We start from the raw sequence: 21,919 nt of genomic DNA on the forward strand, positions 1-21,919 counted from the left end.
GGGGAAAAAAAAAAAAAAGAAAAGAAAAAGAAAAGTTGTTTTCAAGCCTCATATGTTGATTTAGTGACACACTGACCTTTCAGGAGAAGGTGGTATGTGATGTGCTATCTAGATACCTAGCTGAAGGAGTCAGTCCCCGGGTCTTTTAACACCTCTTTATCTGGGGACTGTGCTACCCATTTAGAGTTGATAACATGTATTTATAAGCTTCTTGCAGACTACCAAGACTACATCCATTTGGGCCATTCCAAGTTTCCTCTGAATCCACAGCATTAATATCTATTAATAAGCATAGCCTACATGGACATCTAATGTCTGGGAGCCTTTGCAACCACACTGCATAGCAGCTTTTCAGGAACTAGCCTGTCCTCCTAGAAGGACTGCCTGTGCCATCTCCAGAAGCATTTGACTGTGCCTTTTCAGTATGTAACGTTGGGAACTGATGTAAAATTAACAAATACAGAGGGTTGTTCCCGAACCAGGACATGTGCTGGTTTAGGCCTTTTAGTTGCATTAGGAATGTGTTATAGCAGCCTCAGTGGTTTTGTTCCTGGTCCCACTGGGGTCAGGCTGGAGCTATTCTAAGACGTGGTTGTTGTCACAGAAATCAGCACCCAGTGCCTGTCCTTCGTGTGATCTCACTGCCTTCACCAGCCCAGGGAGTATCAGCTCTCTCTGGGTGTTGTGCAGACATAAGGAAAGTTGTCCATTTCTCCAGTCCCCCTTATCTGCAGCCTGGAGCTAGCTACAGTTTTGCTTTTTCTAACAGAGGGTGGGAATGGTTTTGTCCCCTGCCATATCCCTATTCTCTGTTCCCTCACTGGGTGTGCCAGGGCCCTAGCATCATGTCTCTCTCCTAGAAGAAGGCAGGGGAGCACATCTTCTGATTGTCATGTTTACAGGGTGGTTATATTTCCCCCCCTTTAAAAAGAGGATGTTTTTGTTGTTTCCTCTGTAGAAGGAGCCGTGAATAAACCCAGCTTATTTCTGAGAGGGGATGGGACGCCATATAAAAAATATGGCTTTGAATAAAAAGGTTTTCTTAGTATTTTTTTAAAGTGCCTCCAGTGGGGCCACCACTATGATGTAAAGACCCTTCTAATAAAGTAACAGACTGAGAAACCTGCGCATGTGTCTGATTTCCTGCCTGGTCACCGGCTGTGGCCTCAGACCAGCTTTGCTTCTAGGTTTTGCTGACTGACAGAAATCTCTAGAACCAGTTCTGGCGTGTGAACTGTGCAAGGCTGAACTCTCAGTTCTTTAAAATGGAGCTGGTTGCTTCAGAAACACTTCTGCTGCAGTTCGGTGTCAATAACATCTTTGCTGTGAACCTGAACTCCGGTAGACCTTGGGTGAAGCAGTTGTTCTCTCAATGACTTCGTTGTGTGTTAAAACAGTGCTCGGCTGACCCTGCTTGGTGAAGAGGGAGTATTGCACCCTGTCATCTGAAGGGTGCGAACCACTTACCCGTGGCTTTTTCCTTCCTTTTTAATTAGCTTGCCTGGCTTTAACAGGAGATCCCGGACAAATGCCTCAGCTCCCTTGCTCTGGTGCGATAAGGAGATGCCTCCCTCTGTCCTCAGCTGAGGAGCACTTGGATTTGGGGTTTTGTTATGGGGCCAAGATTAACTTCATCTTCCCCTGTGAGTGCAGGAGACAATCTCTGCTTGCTCCCTTAGGTTCGTCAGAAAAGCTCCCATCAGCTCTGTAACCAACCATGCGTGGTCTTTGTTTTCTGTTTGGAAACTTTCACCTGCTGATTTAGTTATGATTTCTTTAATCCGCATGCCCTGCACCCAGCAAGGATATGCAGCAGCTTTGAAGTGAGCCTATGGAGCTGGTGTGGTTTTACCCTCATTGTTGGAAGTATGCTTTGGAGCCTGGCAACTTCTACCTTGGGTTTCATGCTGGAAGTGACCTTGCTACCTGTCTCCACCCTGGTTAAGTAATATTGCAGGCTGTGAGTTCAGACATGAGGTGCTGAAAGGAGAGGGAGTTGGTATGGCAAGTTGTTGCTGGTGGGGTTTGAAATGGGCAGCACGATGGTGGGAGAAAGACAAGAGCAAAGCATAAGGATGCTGTCTCCTTGCTCCATGAGATAGTAAGAATTGAAGTAAGGTGAAGACACACAATTAGTCATCTCCTTCATTTACAGGTATCAGGACTGCACTGTCTCCTGGGATGCACTGGTCACAAATGGCCTCTGTCAATGTATCTTAGTAAAGCAGAGGATCTCATGGGAGTATTTAACTTCACCTGCATGTTTTGGCAGTGCCTGAGGGGAGCTTCAACCATGAGAATATTTCTATTTATAAATATATGTTGAAAATACTGCCTATTCCAGAATAATTATCTACCATTCTGCAACGGTGCAATGCTGGAAATGGAGCAAGGGTAAAAATCAGTCGTAATTTTTAAAACTGGAGGTGACATCCCTGAAGCATCACTGGTGCTGCAGCAGCTGTAGCACGCTCGGCTCTCCTCATTACCTCCTCTGTGCTGTGTGCCCTGTGACATTTGGGTGCCAAGCTCCTCTGGGTTGCCCAAAGGCTTTTTCAACCTTCCTGTGAGAGGAGAATGTGAAACTGGCGGGAGAAAAAGCAGGGAGAGTCATGGAGTTGGGTCTTGTACTTAACTGCCTTCCTCTTATGGCTGCATCTGCTCTCCCTCAGTGCAGGACAGCTGGAGGTGAGCATTGCCATGGGCATGACCCCCAGAAGTCATCTGCACCCTGTTAATACAAATCCTGTTGTGTGTGTGTTCTGCTGCACTGGCCGCTGGTTTAATTCTTCAAGTGCCAGCCTACCCAGGGCTTGAGCAAGCCGAGCCTCTCCAGAGGCTGGGGGCTCTGCCCTGCTGATGGGGTTGTTTGTTGCTGCTCTCCTGGGTGGGATGGGGCTGGGTAGCAAGGACATGTGTCCTTGTCACCCGACCTGCCCTCACAAGCACTCACTGGGACTCCCCTGGGCCTGGTTTACAGGCTTGCAAGGGGTGGACGGGTGATGTTTGCTCTTCTTTCTCTTGTTCACTAGATGGCACGCACACTGAAGCAGTGGCCTTGGGCTCCGGAGCCCCGCTGCTGCCTGCACAAGCGCAGAGCTGAGCTGTCCCGTTGCACTGAAATGTTGGCTCGCTTTCCTCCTGGATTCATCATCCTCTGTGGCACACCTTTCACCTGATCTCTGCTGCTCATCGGTGCTTCAGTACTTTGTCTCCTGCTCCAGCATTTTCCTTAGGAGTTTTCCAGGGTTCTCCTACCCACCGGCACATCTGGGCCAGGGCAGCCTCCTGCATTTGAGGCATCTCCTCCCTGTTCTCTGCTCCCTGCTGCCATATCTCTCTGCAGGATGGGTGCAATCTGCTGCCAAGCTGATTGCTGGGTGGCATCCACACCACAAAGCCAAACCCTGCAATACTGGGGTCAAAGCAGTGGAAAATCCTGGTGGTGGCTAAAAATCAGTGCAATCCAGTCCTGGTGACATGGTGGGTAGCCGCTGCTCTGCTGGGCTTCAGCTACAACAATTTGCCCTCTGTTGTGGTAGGGGCATCACTTTTGACTAATCGTTGTGGGGGAGCTTGGGGAAGATGGGTACATTTGTTCTGTACGCAAGGGAGGACTGGGAACATTTTACCACCTGGCAGACACTCATAACTCTTAAATTAAAAAGCAAGCAGCAATATTGGACTTTCCCTGCCAGAATGACCGCAGATTGTGTTTTCTCGGCAGTTCAGGGCTGACTGTGGGACCCGGCTGTGCCCAAAGACCTGGATCCTGCTTACAGCCAAATGTAAACCCATTTGCATGTCTGAGCTGACACATGGCTTTTCAGAAGTCATTTACCCATTTGCTTTAAGTTGATCAGCTGATCCTGATAGGGAGAAGGGAGAATGGACATGGGTCAAGGAGATCTTGACTCTCAAGTATGTGGTGACCTCTCCTGCGTAGTTATTTTGTTTGGCTTAGCAGTACTGCAGCCTTCAGTAGGGATAGCCAGAGATAAGCTTTTTATCCCAAAGTTGCCCTCAGTTGCACCTGTACCCTTGTATCACCTAACCTCATCATAGGAAGTACTGCTTTCACATCTCTGCTGCTCCTGCAGCCACACCATCAGAGGTGAGGGCCAAGCACGGGACTTCCAGGTCAATCTCAAACCCTTCATTTGGGCTCCCTTAACAAATGCTTTGCAGTTTTCTTTGATAAGTAAAAATTGATAAATGATCATTGATAAATGACCAAGGTGCAGTAGAGCCCAAGCCAGGCTGTACATCTCCACAGCCAGCTTCCCAATGTGCCTCCCTCGGGAGGCAATCAGTTCGGCGTGCAAAACCATGCTCTGCCCATCTCAACAACTCTTTTCAGGCTCATTAATTAAACACAGGCAACATTTTGCAGCATTAGCTGTGATTGTCTCCAACCCCTGCTTGTTCCTGGGTGCTCATAAGCTGCCAGGCTGCAGCCACTGCCTCTTGCTGTTGGGGTCCAGGAGCGATGGAGTCACTTGTGCAAGTTACAGTGCCAAGGAAGTGATGCTGAAATTTAAGTGCTTCCAGTTGATTTTGTGCATTCATCTGGCTCTCTGCCATCATTTGTGGGCCTGGAGTGGATTTATGCTGGAAGACATGGATAGAATAACCCCCTGTGTGTAACAAGATGGCTGTCTGATACATGTGATTTATACCAGCTATAAAGGAATATCCCAGCAGCCCAGCAGCATGTGGCAGTAATGGGGCTACATCCAGGGCAGTACACAGAATAGAGCTGGAAGGGTGAAGGCAGGAGACAAGGGTCTGGTCCCTGGATCAGGTAGGTCCAAGATGCCATGAGAGCTCATTCATACATCCTCCTTTTGTTTTCCATGTCACATATCTTTGTGGGCACCTTGTAGCACAGGGAAATGGATTTTTCAGCAAGGGAATGCCCAAAGGTTCCATGCACCCCTGAGAAGGGGAGGTGGGCACAAAGCTTCCCCAAGCAAAGCACTATCTGTGTCCCTTTGGAATGCTTCAAGCTGGGCAGCAAGAAGATCAATCTGGCTATGTCAGTCTCAGTTCATAGGGGGGATGTAGGGTCAGAATGTGCATTCCTTGACCAGATTACCAAAACAAATTACCACATGATATCAGACCAGATCTGCATTCACCAGGGCCGGTGAACTAGTGTCCCAGGCACAGTTGCCCTCTCCCTGATGCCTGGCAGTCCCTCAATTGCTGCCAACTAGAATAAACCAGTGCCCGAAGCAAGAGGGACGGCTGCAGCCATGACGTTCATAACCCAGTTGCCCCACTGAATTCCCTTCAGCTTGCAAGTTATAATCTACTGCATCTTGTTTAGCGTGTTTCTGTGCTCCTTTCTGTGACTCACATATCCAATTACCTGCTCCTGTTATCCCTGTGCTCCCCTTGCCTGGCCTTTCAGTCCTCAGCTCTTCAGGTTACATCCTTTCCCGAGCTGCTCAGTTGCAGTGCCCTCAGCTGCTCTCTACCTTAGTATCTCTTTTCAGCATGTGAAGATCAGTAATTCTTTCATTCCTCTCTTGATCCGTTTCCTCCAGTGTTCCACACCTCAATATACACTTCTCTTATCAACAGGATGCACAGATACTTTGGATGTTTTCCTCACTATTTGGAGGATTTGTGCATCTTCCAGGGCTTTTAAAACCAGTAAAATTCTTATCTGCTCAAGCCTGAGCACTCCACACAGCATCAAAAGATGCAATTCTATTGCTTGTTGGTGCTTTCCCAGGCTTCAGCTCTTGATTAGCACTTCAAGGTCCAGCCCCAGCATCCATGAGGAATGCCAGGATTTTCCTGATGGCAGAAGGAAGGGAGGGCTCTTCGGGGCCTCTCCATGGCCTCCTGCCCTCCCATCCTCATGGTATGTCTGACTGAGGAATGACGCTGGGGCCAGGAGGGAAGCAATGTGGTCTACAAGTAAACCAGCCCTGCAGCAGCATGCCAGCAGGCATGAGGGAGGTCACCAGTGGTGTGACATCCCCTTCAGACAACCTAGCATCCTTCCTGCAGCCATCCCTGCAGGGGCACTGTGATCTTGGGCTTAGCTTACTGGGAAGAGGATGAAGATGAGCCCTTTGGGAGGGCAAGGGGGATGCAATAAAGCCCTGGCAATCTGCCTGTACCTCTTCTGGTGTGGTTGTAGTGAAGTTAACAGTATAAGAAAGAGCCACATTTGAGGAGCTGCTAAGGAGTGAGATGAGTTGTTTATGATTAAATTAAATTCATATGAAAACGAATGACCTGCCAGTGCAAGCCTTGAGAAACTTTATAATGTAATTAAAAGCCCAACGGGGAAGAAAGCTGTGGTTATGCCACGTGCTGAGAAGCTGCTGGGAAGACGGAGGCCGTGGGTGGTGCTGATGTAGAGAAGTGCCTGGTCACTGCCTTGTCTCCTCAGCTGCCCCAAAGGCAGAGGTGGGCATCCAGGAGGGGTTGGACTGCCAGGGAGGAGAGGTGTCCTGGGCAGGTCGTCAGCCCCAAAAGCCATCTTTTCCTACTCAATTCATTTCCTGTATCCTTTAGGGTTGTGGCGGCTTACGGCAAAGTCATAAGCACCACCTTGGGGGCTGTTGTTATGGGGCAAGAGCAGGGTGAAGAGTCAAACCCCAGTGATGGAGCCCACGCACGGGTCCACCGTGCCAGACAGGATGGCCAAGCCGGGATCCCTCCAGCCACCTCCCCACGATGCAAGCAGCCGGCTGCACCTCTGAAAAGCTGCTCTCCCCGCTCCACCTCGAACACGGCTCCTCTCGTGGGGCGGACACGCGTGGGGCGGGCGGTGCCGGTCGCCCCTTTAAGCCAGCTGCGGTAGGGCCGCCCCGTCGGCCGGGATAGGCCGGGGCGGGCCGGGGCCGCCTCCCGCCCTCGGCAGGGAGCGGGCGGCTCGGCGGGGCTCGGCTCGGCGCTGCAGGCTCCGGTCCCGGCTGCGTGCGGCAGTGCCTCCTCCAGCGCCGCCGCCGCCGCCGCTCCCCGCTTCGCCGCTGGCGCCGGGCTGCGAGGGGTAGAGGCTATGCCCAGGCGGAGCATCGCGGAGGTGAAGGTGCTGGACGTGCAGAAGCGGCGCATCCCCAACAAGCACTATGTGAGTGGCACGGCTCGGCTCGGCTCGGGGCGCCCGGCTCCGCCGCACCCGGCCCTGGGCAAACAAAGGCCGGGCGCTGCCGGTCCCGCTCCCCCACGGCTGCCCCGGCGGAGCCCTGGCGGGAGGGAGGAGGAGGAGGAGGAAGAAGAGGGCAGCGCGGCCGGGTCTGCCGCTCCTACCCCCGGTGTCTCCCGTGGGGATCACCCGCTGTGTCCCTGCCGGGGGGGGGGGGGGGGGGGAACGCGCTGCCTCTACCCCCAGAGCCGTGCTGCTGGGGGCAGGCAGGGACACGGCTGCGGTGCGGACCCTTGTGCGCGACCCGCGGAGGAAGCGCCGGAACGTGCCGGGAGTGGCGGCGGGCGGGGGGTGGCCGGATGGCAGCAGGCACCCGGAGGAGATGGGGTCTGCAGGGCACCCCCGAAAGTGCCTCTGCGTTAGGGAGGGAGCAGCGCTCGGCGGAGGGGCTCTGGAATCTGCCGGCTGCAGAGTCCCGGGGCAAGGGACAAGCCGGCTCCTTCCTTCTGCGCCTGGGACGGTGGCATCATCCCTGTGAGATATTCCCTCGTGTCCTCTGCACCCATTCTGCCGAGCTACCCAGGGAGCGCATTCCTGTGTGCTCCAGGGCATCTTCCAAACTGTTGTGGGCTTGTCTCTTTTTGAAGGGGTTGGGCTTTTCTTTTTTCTATTATTTAAACTTTGGTGTGCTTCCAGGCATCCATGGAGACCTTGTGGGTGAATCCTGGCAACAGCCGTAAAACAAAGACCAAAATGTTCTCCCCGCCCCGTTCGCCTCAGACCGGGGTGACCCAGTGACACTGTTCGCGATGTAGTTGGGTTGTGAGGATGTGCTATCTACTTAGGCTGGAATATTGCATGTCAGCAGAGCCAGGCTCCCTGAGCTCTTGGTTGATCAGGGGCTTCTCCATGTCACCCTGGCTGGCTTGTGGCAGTGAGCAACTGTTGGAGGGAAGCAGAGGGCAGGCCAGCTCTAGCCAGGATGGAGGGGCGGGTAAAGAGGGCTGTTATTGTCTGCCTGCATCCAGGGATGTGGGGTGGCTGCTGCTGCCCAACCCCTTATCACCCCTTCTTCCTCTCCTGCCCTGCCTGCGACTTTATCAGCCTGGCCCCAGCTCAAGACGTGCCCCTCTTCCTGCCGTGTCCATCTCAGACTTAAATCATCATAGCTGGGTTATGCATCCAGTCTGGAGAAGCATGTACGTGAGGAGATTTGCTGAGCTGCGAATGCATTCTGTTTGTCTTGGCGGATCTGTTGCGCTGCTGCCAGGTCCTGTAACGGGGCTGTGATGATTGCTCTGCTCTCCCTTTAGGCCTTCTTGTTCCCTGGCTGGGGGCTCCATGATCTCCTCAGGACCTATGTCCCATGGCTGGGACATGCACCCCAGGTGCTGGACAACAATCTGTTTTGTCCATTATCCCCACTCACTGCCCACCTGCAGAGTGGCATTGGGCAGAGCACAAATAATTCCTGTGAGGTTGGAAATCTGGGACAGGGGTATTTTGTAGAGAGAGATGAGAGATGTACAGCAGGGCAGCTGGGTGGGGGCACCGGAGCAGAAGCTCAGGGTTGATGCGAGAAGGCAGCTCATGACAGCCCAGCCACTTGGCCACTTGCTCCCTCTACAACCAGTGACTCGAGTCCTCTGCCCCTAATCTTTACCTGTACTTGCCTTGGATCAAAACCCAGCAGCACCAGCCAGCAGGGCTGAGCTCAGGGAGGGGCAGGCAGTGTGGAGTGAATGGGAGTACATGCCTTGTTTGACAGAATTGATAGGAACTAGGCAGTTTCACAAAGCCAGTTAATTATATGAAATCAAAACCTTCTTGTCTTTTTTTCTTCTTCCTACTCCCATAAAAAGAGGGAGAGGAGGGGCAGAAATCACATCTGAGTTATCTTACTTTAGACTGTATCTGCTGGCACACTGTAACCACAAAGTGTATGTGTTAAACCTTTGCTCTCTGGCTTCTCATTGCTGAGCATCAATGTGCTCTCCTCCATCCTCTGAGGCAGCAAGCAGTTCGCTGTCCCTGGGGAGGCTAGAGGAGCAGGAGCGCTCCAGCTTTTCCTCCTGTTGCCTCTGCACTGGCCTGACCGGTGAGTGACCCATGGCTCAGGCTCAGCCTCCCCTCTGCATTGGCGAGAGGCTTCTCTGTGCCGGACAAAGGTGCAGTTGTCTTGGCTGTGGTGAGACCACAGCAGAAAGTTGTGGATTCCGGTTTCCCAGAAGAGCGAGATCAAACCAGTGTTTCAAAGTCCTGGCTGATGCCTGCGGTGGGGAGGGGCTGTGGGAAAGGCCAGCTCTATTCTGGCCAACGTGGTTTGCCTGTCACCTTGGTAATTGATGCAAAAAGCATTGTGGTGCTTGGGACAAAGACTTGTCCTTTTTTTTCTGCTCTGATTCAAGACAGGAGATGCAATGTTTCCCCAAATTCAAGGCTTAGGCTGGACAAGGACCCAGCAAGGTGCTGAATGGGGTTTGGGTAGCTGGGTGCCAGTTTGAACACAAGCTGAGCTGAGTGTCTGGGTTTATCTGGGACCTGAACACAGCCCCGTGCCCTCACATGCCTGTGTGCCTGTGAATGCTGCTGGCTTAAATCCCAGTGCAAGAGAGCGGCAGTGCTGCTGTCCTGCCACTTCTCGCTGTGCTCCTCTGGAAGGCTATGCTGGGACAACAGCGCACTTGTCCCATCTCCTGTCCATCTACCCTCATGACAACCCAGTGCCTGACCTGAGGGCAGGAGGGCTGAGTGCATTCCCAGCCCAGGCATGTTTAAAGCCATTTGGGGGATAGGGAAAATGGGAAAGGCCTCTTGATTTCTTTTCTCCTCAGTGAGGTGCTGACCCCTTTGGTGGGTACTGCAGTGAGCACCACTGGAAGGGCCAGGCTAAACTGCAGTGAGCAGGGGGTGCTCTCTCCTTGTGGGCTTTTCTCTGCTTGTGCTACTGGGAGGCTCTTGCTGCTGTGGTGTTGGCATGGTGTGAGGCCAACACGTCTGCTCCTGCTCGTGTTAAACCAACTCTGCTCACACATGTGGAATGGCCGAGAGGGGAAGGATAACTGAGCTTCTTGCTCTGAGTGATCAGGGCTTTGAATATGCTCTGCTGGCTGTGAAACCATATCACGTATTGCGGAGCCACCTCTCTTGGGCTGCTAACCCCGACTGCTTCAACTGCACTTGTGCTGCTTGTGTCTTTAAGCTTTTTTCATGGGCAGTACCTGGAAGGGGCAGCAAGAAATGATCCTTTTGCAGGTGTTTGTTGCAGCATGCACTGCTCTGATTCTGTCAAGAAAAAAACAGAGCTCAGGATCTCAGCAGCCCATTGTCCGAGGGAAGAAGGGGACTCCCATCCTTCAGGCAATGGCTGCAGTGACATTTCCCATACAATCCTGTGTTAAGTGATTACAGCTCATGCCCCTCAGGGACACTGCCGGTGAGTGCTCCAGGGCCATGCTGCAAGTCTGGAAAGGCAAAGCAAGATTTAAAAATAATCATTCTGTGTGACAGCACAGCAGACTGCCATCGTTGCTATGGTCTGGCCAAATCTCAACTTCTGATAAATGAATGTTTATTCAGAAAAGACCCAAAACAAAGCCACAGTTGAAACAGACTGAATTTTCCTTTAAAGGACTTCACGCAGGATCTTTTTATAGTTTTGTGTTTGTTATTCTCTAGTAGAAGCCCTAAAATAAAGCTTTTCCCTGCTAAATCCAGATTTGGGTTGGTTTTCTTCCCCTTACGCAAACTTCAGGACCTTCTGTTTTAATACACCTACAGTTTCTGTGTTGTTTTATGTGTTAAAAACAATACCATCTCCATTTCTACAACCCATCCACCAAGAATGTTTCTATAGTTCATGTTGTTTAAATGGTTGCTCTAGAGCACAAACCAAAGTTATACGTCCGACAGGAAGGAGAGAGCAGCATGCTGTCTGGCTGTTAGTTTGTTGGGAAACCTGGACTATGCTCTTGCAGGACTTCCTTTCCCAGCCTCCATGCATCCATGTATCTTTTTGAAAGAGGAAATTTAAACAGAGCGTGCAGCATAGGTTTATTTTGCAAGCTCAGTTAACAAGGTTGCAAACTTTAAACAACGTAATACCCATACATATTGGACCACTTCATTTGTGCCAGCTGCCTTGTGAAAGTAATCAACAGTACGTGTTGGAATCTGGAGCCTAGTTGATAGCATCTATGGATCTTTTAAAACAGCTTTGATGAAAACCACATTCAAAAAGTAAACGTGTTCTATTTTTGATGTGGAAATTGTGACGTGATGATAGGTATCTCCTCTGTCTCTCGGCTCGTGGTGGTGAGGCTGTTCATGGTTTCATTCAGTGTCCAACCTAACCCCATTGGTTAGCTGGAATTGATTATGGAGGCTTCAGAGAACAGTGCTCAAATGGCAAGAGGACAAGAGCTGCTAATCCACAGGTTCAGTGGTTCTTCAGTGCTGTATATGTATAGAGCAGATGTCTTCCGAAGAACATGTGTCCCATGGACCTGTATGTCACAGTTTCCTGGTCACAATGTTCCATGCTGGAGCAGAGCTCTGTGGGGACCTGGCACAGCATCACCTTGTGCAGCTGTGATATTTCTGCTGTTATGAATCATACCAGTTGCTTGGCTTAAAAAGGGCATTGGGGCATGACTCCCCCATGCTCTGCTCTCTGGGGGAAGTGACGGTGCTCTTGGTATGGTGGGAATGTCCTGTGGGGAGCCGAAGGGGCTGGGTGCGTAAGGCTGAGGGAGCAGGAGGTTCAAATGAGTAGTGTAAAATGAATGCAGGGGCCGTTAACTGATCGGGGGATGAAAGAGAGCAACAGCAAAACCAGAATGCATGAAGCAAGGCTGAACCCAGGAAGCTGGAGTCTTTTCTGTGGTGAGGAGTTCCTGAGTACTGGTGGCCTTGAGAGGTTTGAGGGCCTTCTCAGCATCCTTAGTGGTGTTTTGCTGCTGTATCCTGTGGTTCTGCTGTATCTCATCCCATTTCCTGTCAGCTGGCAGACACTCTCCTGCTGAAGGCAGGCCACAGGCAGGGCTTTTGGAGCCTGTAGCTGATAGAAATGTGCACCCATTCTTGAGCCTGGCCCTGCTCTGCTGCACAGCATTACAGTGCACACCAATCCTTCCTTCCCCCTCACCTCTCAAGAGAGTTGGGACTTCAGGGAGTGCTGTTAGCTTTGTGGATGAAAACCAACACTCAAATGCAAACTCTCCTTTGTTTTTTCTTCCCTAGTCATGTTACTTGAGGCTGTTGAAAACCTTGAATGTCGCAGTTCAGTGCATGGGCCAAATCCTGCCTGGCACATGGCCACTGGGGCGGATGCAGCTCTGTGTGGAAGGCTGCTGCTTGTACTCCATTCCAGCAGTTGAACTTCAGCTCCGGGGCCATCCATTGGCTCTGCCTGCTTGGAAGTCTGGTGACCTTGATCCCTCACAGCTTTGCTTTGGAGGGTATCTCTATCTTCCGGGTGTTTCATGTAGCAGTGGGAAATAGGAAACAAATGAACCCCTATGTTTGACCTTCAGTGGGACTGGGAGCAAACAAGTGGGTGCATATGTTGTACAACTGAAGGGTTGTGCTGCAGCTGAGAGTTGTCATTGTGGTCCCAGTGATTGGTGTAACCCAACTTTTCAACCCAGCAGCTTTGTGAGTGCTGTGCCCTGGAGAGCCATACAGCAGAGCAAGAGGAGCTGTCACTTGCTGGGTTTTAGGGAGGGTACAGTCGAAGGGGTGAATCAGAGCGAGGGGAGATGCCTGCTTTGTAGTCCTGGGTGCATGGGCAGGCTGGCTCGAGTTATTTGCTGTGGTTATGAGGATATGCCTGTCCTCGTGCTGCCACATCCCCTCTACCCAGCTCCTCCCTGCAGCTCTGATTTGTTGCTTCTGCTTCTCTCCCTTGCTAGACGAAAAGGATCACAGCAGCATCTGTGGTGCCCTGCAGTTACTGCTGAGATTGCTTCTCTGTGCCTTTTCTAGAGCCAACTGAACCAACACAGCCTTTCTTTGAGCTCTCCCTGTCCACAGAGCAGGAGAAAGGGGGTAACAAGGTGTCTGGGGTCAGAGCTGGGGGCTAGCAGTCCTTCTCCTGCTCCAAGCTTCAATGTCCTGTCACACAAGAACCCCACACTCCCCTCCCCAGCCCCACATGCCTGCAGCAGTGGATGCTGATGGAGGGGGGCCAAGCACAGCAGCTTGCTGCCAAGAACTTTCTTTGTTTCCAGCCACCTCCCTCCTTTTTTTTCTTTTCCTCTTACAATTTCCCACTCCCTTTTCTGTATTAAACCTGCTCTAGTTTGCCTCAATCCCTCAGATGCTTTGGTTTCCCTGCCCCTTTGAATCTGTTGGTGCTCCCGTCTCCAGTGTGCAAGGCTCTCACATCACTTCTCCATGTTTCAGGTTAGGGGGGTTGCGGGTGGAATAGACACACTGATGCTTTTTCCCCTTTGCTGGCAAAAGATGCTTTAAATATGTGGAGTTTTCCACAGAGAGGTTTATTGTACATAGCCTCGCTGGACCTGAGACCACACAGGCTCCAACCCATTGGAAACAGCTCTGCCGACAGCTCTGCCTCTGCTGGAGGCTGTTATGTCTGGCTTTGCTGTAGAAGCTCTGTTGAGTAGCTGGGGACCTACACCGATGCCTGCTGGTCATGGATGAGCAGAACTGCATGTCCCTGCAGCCCCATAGAGGTGTCTTTCCATGTTCCATTGCATTGCTTTCCTCCCTGCCGTTGTTCATGTGTCTCTGGTGTGGAAACAGGAGGGTTTCAATGTGAGGAGCTCTGGTGCAGGGATGCTTTGGGCTGGGGGAGCTCAGGGATTGCTGCAGAACTGCCCAGGGAAGGCTGTAGGGCTGTGTCAGTATGGGTGTGCTGCTCCTGGCCTCAAGCTGGTGTAGCTGAATGGTGCTGAGCTCAGGGAGGACTTGCTGCCCCATTCAGCCATGCACTGAGTGCCAGCAGAGAGCTCCCAGGCCAGTCAGCAGCTGCCCTCTCCACAAAGCCTTTCTTGCAGGCTTTATGCTTGCCCCTGTCCAGACAGGATGCCTTGCAAGTCTCCTTGGAAAACTTGGGAAAACTCCTCCATGGGAGGAGAGAGGCTGAAACTGTAGCTCTAGGTTTTCCTGCAGCTTCAGTCTGCCTTTTTCCATCTCGGATTTAAGCAGTCCAGGCTGTTTCCCAGGTCATGTTTTGTGTATGTCCACAGTGTGTTTATGCAAGGAGTCCAGAAGTGATTCTTCCAGGAGGTCACACGGCCTCGTGTTTCAGAACGGGAACTGTTTCTGTTATTATTTTATTTATTTATTTATTTGAAGTATCTGTTCTTAATTCCATTGCCTCAAGTCAGCTGCTTGAATCATCCCCTCTCTCTAGCCATGTTGTTGTACGGGACAGTGTGCCTCTTGAGGAAGGTGCAAGAATGAAGGCTTGCGAAGGACTCCCGAGTCCTCAGTCCCTTTGAGTGGTGGAAGTCACCAGGAGCCATTTCAATCTGCAGCACTGAGGCTCTTTATCAGTCCCTGGAAAAATACTTCTTGGGTCTGGCAGCTCCCAAGGCTTATGCTTGCTGCTCATCTCTTTGAAAGGAAAAAAGTAAAATAGCATTAAATCTCTGGCTGCCCTTTCAGATAGAGATAATTCGTGCTGGCTTCTGTCCCCTCTGTTCTCGCGCTCGAGTCCCTGTGACTTGGCTGGATGTGTGTCTGAGCTGGCTCCTGCAGCCTCCCTGCCCAACACTGGAGCTCACTCCCTGCCTGGGGTGCCTTCCTGCTCAGGAGGGATGTCCTGGACGTCCCTCAGGCACTCAGCCACTGTGAGTTGGCAGTGATTCCCCCCAGCACCCTCGCTGCCATGTGGGCTGATGGCAGCTCTCCTTGACAGCTCTGTTACAGTTGGCCAGGTGCCATTTGCATTTCTTTTAGCAACCTGTCATCTTTTGACAGGTCCCTTACGAAGGTTTTCAGTCCCACTTTCCACTGGCCTGTTCTCCCATCTCTCCAGAGATGCTGGGGAGAGCAGTGACAGGCATGGAGTCATGCTACAGGAATGCCATGGGGACCGAGCTTGTGATGTGTGGCCAGGCAGGCTGCAGGATCCCCTGGGCATATTTATATTGCTGTACAGGGGACTTGGGTTTTAATGTAACCAAGGAAAATCTTGGGCAGTGGTGGTCCTGATGGTAGGCTTCCCAGCTGGTGATTTCTAATTAGTTTGTATATGACCAATTACTTGTAATGTAGGGAGTTTGCAGAGCCCAAATCCCTGTGGTGTGTGTCAGAGTTCAGCCTTTTGCAGGCTTCCATTTTCTGTGAAGGATGTGCTCTGCTTTTGCCCTCCACAGGACAGAAGCATAGAGAGCATTTGGTGTTAATGTGAAGTGCTCTTCTCCTCTGTTATTAAAGATCCATCTGCACCTCCAACCCTGTCCTCATGGCCCCCAGGAGTGGAGGGCAGGTCTTGTTTTAGCCTTGCTGTGACTGACAAGGTTGTTTTGTCTGGAGCTCCTCCTGCTCTGTAACAACGGGCTATCTGCAGTGTGGGACTGTGGTTTCATGGCTCGAGGGCAGGGGAGCTGCTGGATGGAAGAGGAGCGATGGGGGCTGAGTGTGCAGGCATGGGACTCTTAATCCTGAAAGCAGGATTTTGCATGTATGAGTGACCCTGAAAGCTCTGTGATTCTCTCACCTTCCTATTGTAGGACAAACACCATGAGCTGTGTCTCAAGGATTTCAGAAGCATGGGCATGATTTTCAGCTGTTCCCCCCTTAATCCCCGTCTGAAATGAAGCTAAAGAGGGTTCAGTCCTGGTGTTTTCTGCCAAAAGCGATTGGGTTCTGCCTGGTGACTGCTTCCAAACCTCAGCTTGGCCTGTTGCCTTCAGGCATCAGACTGGTTGTGGGGTTTGACGTGGCACGTGTGCAGCAGCGTAGGCTGGAGCGGAGCAAGGGATGGGAGCGAGGCAGGGTAAGGCATCCTTTCCGGAGGGAGGGGAGCTGCTGGTTCCCAGGTTTCACCGAGTCAGCTAGTTCCCCTCCGTGGTGCAGACCCTGCCGCTGGCCCGGGAAGGGCTGTACGTATTTAGATAGCTCTGCCTGTTGGTTTTGGCCAGGGGCCCAGCACATGTGATGGGGATCCAGAGCCCCCCTCCTGGATCTGGCTGCCCGCTGCCTCCCTGCCATCTGCTGGGCTCTCCCCACCCCTCAAGGAAACACGGGGAGGGATCCGAGCAGCTGCTCCCCTCTTCCCGGCGGTGCTTCCCTTGGGTACGTGTCCCCGAGGCAGTGCTAGCTGCAGCCCTGGGAGATCCTCTTGCTCTTTCCATGGAAAAGGCCTGCTGGTGGTTTCTCTGTGTTATTTCTTTAAAGGACCATAGAAATTGGAGCTGGAGAAAACCCATGAAATAACTGTTTCCACATGCCCTCATCCACACAGCCAGGCCGGGAAAAAGCCTGTCCTCAGAGCAGCCTCTGCAGGATAAAGGGCTGTGGGAGCCAGTGATGGTGTGGCTCCTACCAGGACAAAATTGGGTTTGTTTGAGCTGGTACTTCATGGTGGCTGCTCCTGGCAGGACATGGTGCAGTGGAAGGCCGGGAGGGGATGCTTCAGACCAAGTGCAGTGCTTTAAAATCCGTCTTGATTATTGAAAGTGTCTTCCAAAAGCACCTGAGAAAGGGATGGTGCCTATGGGAGCTTGGTGCCTCATCATCTCAGGTCCATGTGAAAACCATTACCGAGTGGCCAACTGCACCATTCATACCTTTCAAAACCTGCACTTCTGTTGTCAGTTGAAGATACCACCCGAGTTACGTTTTCTGGTGTCTTTTTTTGCCATAGGACAGCAAGAACTGGATTAGGTATTGGCAGAGACCAGGATCTGTGGTGGTTTTGGCCACCAGAATACCTCAGTGGGATGGGGCAGAGTGCAGGACAAAGGGTATTTACAAGGAGAGAGGAACACAGCTTTACTGAGACAGTGTTCTTATAGATACTGAGGAGCTCCTGTTCCCATGGGCTTCCCCATCTTCTCTGCTTTCCACAAATAGGCACAGAGATGCCCCTGGAGACATTTCCGCTATCCAAATGGGATGTGCAAGACACCGTTATCCAGGCTCCTGGGAGATTTGCATTTCAGCAAAATCAGAGTGAGCTCATCAGCTGGGAGAAGTGCTCCTTCCCTCAGTTGCAAAGGGTATAATAAAGCATGGTGTGCCCTCAAATCTCATGGCTTTATTACTCTTAAGAGCTTTGAATTCATTTTGTCTTGAGCAAATCCACATCCTGATTAAAATCCCAGTCTAATAAGCTGTTGACTCCAAATAAAGGCAGGATAGGAATAAACAACGAAGAAAAGTTGGCTCTTCCTCCTGCCCCAGTGGAAGGCTTTCTCCAGGCAGCCAGCCAGCAGTGATATAACCCCGTAAAGTGCTGTAGACTGGGTAAGAAAGCTGGGATATCAGCTGAGCTTCCAACCAAAATGAGCTCATGCTGGCTTGATGGCGTGTCCTGGGGTGAGGGTAAAGGCAGCTTGGATGCTTACTTGGCGTCGTTAACGCTTAGTTTTCTGATGGCATGGTGGTGACTGTATGGATGCTGTCAGATACTTCAGAGGCCATGTCATGCAACTTTATCCGTTTTCATTGCAAACTGTGGCCAGCCAAGTTGTATTTGACCTGCTGAGGTCTAGAAGCATGTTCTTGAATGGACATTGTACCTGACCCAATGTACAGTACTTGTCAAGCCACTTTTGTGGTAAGTAAGCACAGTGTCTGGGCCTCCCTTGCAGCAAATCATAGTCCATCCAAGGTTCCACAGCTGCAACAGATGCTGTCTTGAAGAAGCCCTCTGTCTTCCTTGGGTTAATATGCAGAAAGAGCAGGTCTTTTGGCTCAAAAAAGAATTTGTGAATGGGGAGGGTTGTGATTAGCTGAATAAAGCCTGTAAGATGATGCTGAGTGAGTCAGATTTTGTCTGGGAGATGGTGGTGCCTGTGACACCCAGCCAGCTCACTGCAAGTCAGCAGAGCACCCGCAGCTGTGTTTGGGCTGATCATCTCCTTTAAGAGAAGTGGTCATTGAATTGCTGGGTTAAAAGTACTGAAGTTCTTTATTTTAGCAATAAGAACTTGCTTCATCTTGCTGCCTCTTTTTCCAACTTAATTTGGGATGATTCCACTGGAGAGAGTGTGTCATTCCTCAGGAGTCTTCCGAGTCTCCTCACCTTGGAGGGTCATGCAGCGTCAGCCCTCTGAGCAGCAGGGTGAGTTTTGATTAGACTTTTTTAGTACAGCATTTGAGCAGGTTTGATGAGCTCCAATAATTCAGTGTTGTGCTACCCATTTGAATCTCCTGGTGTTTGAGTTTCGATGTTGGGCTGGGATGTTGGACACATTCCAGGACCTGGAAAAATGCCAGGAACCTTGTGAAACTCTTAACAGATTCCATTTTAAATACTAAACCAGGATCCTAAGAGTCCTCACACTTAATTAAGTTAGCTGAAGTTCTAGCAGGTCTGTCCACCTGAGCTTCTGAATGTTTGTTCCTGCTTCAGTGAATCAACACTGGAATTACTGGTAGAAATAAGCAGGACATGACAGTTAGAAGGAAAAATGCACATGCCCTCATTCTGCGTAGCATTCTGCTTAGTCAATCTGTTATCAATTAGTGAAGACTGAGAGTGTTAAACTGGCATCTCATGGGGGGTCATCTTTGGTTTCTGTGAACAACAAGCAAGGACATTAGATAAGTAATTGCTTGATTCTGTTATTTGCTTCTTGTCTTTCATAGAAGAATAAAAAACAAAACAAAAAAAAGGCTTTTCTTCTTTTTATCCATCCATCACCAGTAAAAGCTTGTGAATAACCTGCAGTTACCAGGATTGACTGTGTGCCTGTTTAAGGAACAGGAGGTAATTTACACCCCAGCAAGTTTAAGTAAACAAAACCTCAGAGCTGCTTATGGCAGGACAGATGGAGTGTCACACCTTGTGGGTCTGAGTCTTTGCAAGCCCCAGCCCTGGTACCTGGGCTGGCAGTGGTGTGTGGTGCTGCACCCTATGGGCTTTGGGATCTCAACATCAAACTGGGTGCTGCAGCCATAGGTGGGACTGCCACAACATAGTTATTAGCTCGTAATGTGGTTGTATCTGGAGTAACTTTAACTGTAGTATTACACAGAAGCACCCTTTCACATTCGATGTATGTCCCTATTTAGGGATGGGGAGCTGTCTTAGTTCACAACTAGCAATAGGGATTTAGTAGACATCAGTGGAGCTTCATAATTTACACTGAAATATTTTCTTGTATTGCTGAAATGACTTCAGGTTCACCCATGAACTTCCCTGGTTGACATCCAGCAGTGGGGCTGTGCTGGAGCTTTAGCGGCTTTTGGGTTGTGGCACAGGTCATTTGGTCTCTCCTCTCTGATTTCTTCCTTTGTTCCCCACAGGTATACATTATCAAAGTCACCTGGTCCAATGGGTCCACAGAAGTCATATACCGACGGTACAGCAAGTTCTTTGACCTGCAGGTAAGCATTTCACCACTTCTTGGGGTTTGGGCTTGAAAGATGTGGTCAGTTGGGAAGCGTGGTTTCTACCTTACACTAAGCACACCTTTTGTCATCTCCCAGAAAATGTTTTGGTTCGAGGAAACTTGAATGCAATTTTGGACATCCTTGGGAAAACAAGAACAAACCAACCCCAAGAGCTGGACTCTTTGCTCCAGTGCCTCCTGTGCATTGGTGGGGACACCTGAGGTCTTTTGCGTGTCTCAAGTGTTACAGTTCTGCTGTCACTCCCTGGACCAATGCACACAGGGCTGTGTAGGTGCGTTTGAATTCCTGCAAATCTCTGCAAGCGGTGGGGGTGCTGTGGGGTTTTTTGTTTGCTTTGAAGGGATTTTGTTGAAGTTAGGCCCAAAGTCCATCCGCGCAGAGCAAATAAATACTGCTGTCCCAGCGAAACAGGGCTGCTGTTGACAAGTGCCAATTCCCTCTGCCTGTGTCCCGCTGGCTGGTGTTTTGGGGAGCAGGCACTGGGGAAATGCAGAGCACTGCCAGGCCAGAGGGCAGCTGCTTTAGCAATTACCTCCTGGTGCTGGGGGGAGCCAGGAAGAAAACGGAGTCAGGAGGGAGAGAGGAGGCTGGAAAGGCAATTGGGAGAGGCTGGGTTGCAGAAAACTGAAGCTGGTGTTCTGGGCGAGCAGGCAAAGGGTGTTTTCCACCCCCTCCATGGTGGAGATGAGCCAAGGGGTCTGGCCAAGCTTTATGGGCCAAAATACAGACGGAGCTGTTGGAACAGGCTTTGTGCAGATGAGGGAAGAAAATGCATGAAGGGATCTATGGACCAGCAGCAGCTGCCAGAGTTGTCACTGCCATGTCACATATGGTCTGTGCACAGGACTGGGAGAGGAGCTGGGCACCCTCTGTCTGCAGTGACCCTCTCAGGTGAAGCAGAGCATCACTTTATGCTTTATTTGAAAGGGTGCTATGGCTGCCTTTCCAGAAATTGCTGCATCCAGGCACAAATATGCTGTTAAAACTACAGCACATCTGGGTCTGTCCAACAAAGCAAGCCCATGGGAATCCAGATGGTTTTCCCAGGTTCAGCTGGCGTCAGTTCAACCTGCTAAGCCTAGGACTGTGTGGGACGGCTGCTCACATCTGTGATGCCCTGTCTCCTGCTCAGCAAGGCACCTTCTGCAGGGCCATGGATATGACTGTGAGGGTGTGCACATGGAGTAAACACTTTGAGAGCCCAGCTTTGGCAAGACCCTGGGTGTCCTTACCCTGCCCCATGATGCTGTTCCGCAGCATCGTGCCAGGCAAGGTAAGGTAGGGTGGCACAAGGGCGGCTGCTGATGCAGGCAGGGGTTAAGCTGTGTGCAGCTGCTTGTGTAACCAAGGAAATATTAAAGTAAATAAACAGGGAACAGCTGTTGGGCCACAGCCAGGGCTGGAAGGAAATGGAGCTCAATGCTTCCTTCTCTGCAGCATCTTCACTGGTGCTGCGAGGTGGTGGCCAAGCCCATGCCATCATTTGCTGCGAGGTAGGCACAGTCCTTTGGAGTTTATATGTGATAAACTTGTGCTTCCAGATGTGCTGTTTTCCTGGTCTGCCTTGCTCCTCGTGGGGAAGGATATGTAGGGAAATAGTGGCTGTCCTTCCTCATTTCCTCCCCTTCCATCTTGGCTGGAGCTGTGCATGCTCCTAGATGGAAAGCGTCATCACTGGAGAGTGTGTGAAGCCAGAGACTCAAACTGCCTCTGCAAAACACCTTGCAGCATCTTTAGAGGCAGAGATGCTTTATGTATAAATGTATATTGTGTGTTTATATATACATATGTATAAATATATAAATATGTATAGCTTCCCATACATACATAGGAAGGTATAAAGCAATCATGTTCCCCTTCCCTGTTCCCTGTAGCTTTTTCTTTAAAAAAGAAATAACTGCTCCTTTTTGGCTCTGTTGAAAGAATGAATGAAGTTGTGGGTTTTCCCTTCCTTCCCCCTTATCGCACATGCTTCCTGGTATCCTTATGTTAAACTTGTGGTGCAGTACAGTGGAAATTGGATTGAAAGGCAAGGAGTGAAACAGAACCTCTTAGCACAGTGGAAAAAATGCTCTAGGTAGGATTGGTAGCATTGACTGTTGCTATTGCTGGAGGCCTTTATTATATGACTGTTGGATGATTCTGTGCCAAATTTAGCTCTTTAGGCAGAAATTTTCCATGCTGGAAATTATTCATGCTTTTGGTTATTAAAAGTAGAAAACCACCCAAAACCCCCACAAAACAACTGAT

At 50.7% G+C, this 21,919-nt stretch overlaps 1 protein-coding gene across 4 annotated transcripts in view; it reads left to right on the forward strand.

The window, feature by feature from the left end:
* The first annotated feature begins 6,895 nt into the window (after positions 1-6,895).
* Positions 6,896-21,919, forward strand: part of SH3PXD2B (SH3 and PX domains 2B) — a 73,810-nt gene continuing 58,786 nt past the window's right edge. For all 4 annotated transcript variants that reach the window (XM_061456659.1, XM_061456662.1, XM_061456661.1 and 1 more), the window contains exons 1-2: positions 6,896-7,096; positions 19,562-19,642. In XM_061456659.1, coding sequence (XP_061312643.1) covers positions 7,025-7,096; positions 19,562-19,642 — 153 coding nt within the window. In that variant the 5' untranslated portion in view covers positions 6,896-7,024. The remainder of the gene's footprint in view (positions 7,097-19,561; positions 19,643-21,919) is intronic.

Source organism: Pezoporus flaviventris, unplaced genomic scaffold, assembly GCF_033815535.1.
Source record: "Pezoporus flaviventris isolate CSIRO_AGI_PZ_B2104156 unplaced genomic scaffold, CSIRO_AGI_Pfla_v1 ptg000023l, whole genome shotgun sequence".
Lineage (NCBI taxonomy): Eukaryota > Metazoa > Chordata > Aves > Psittaciformes > Psittacidae > Pezoporus > Pezoporus flaviventris.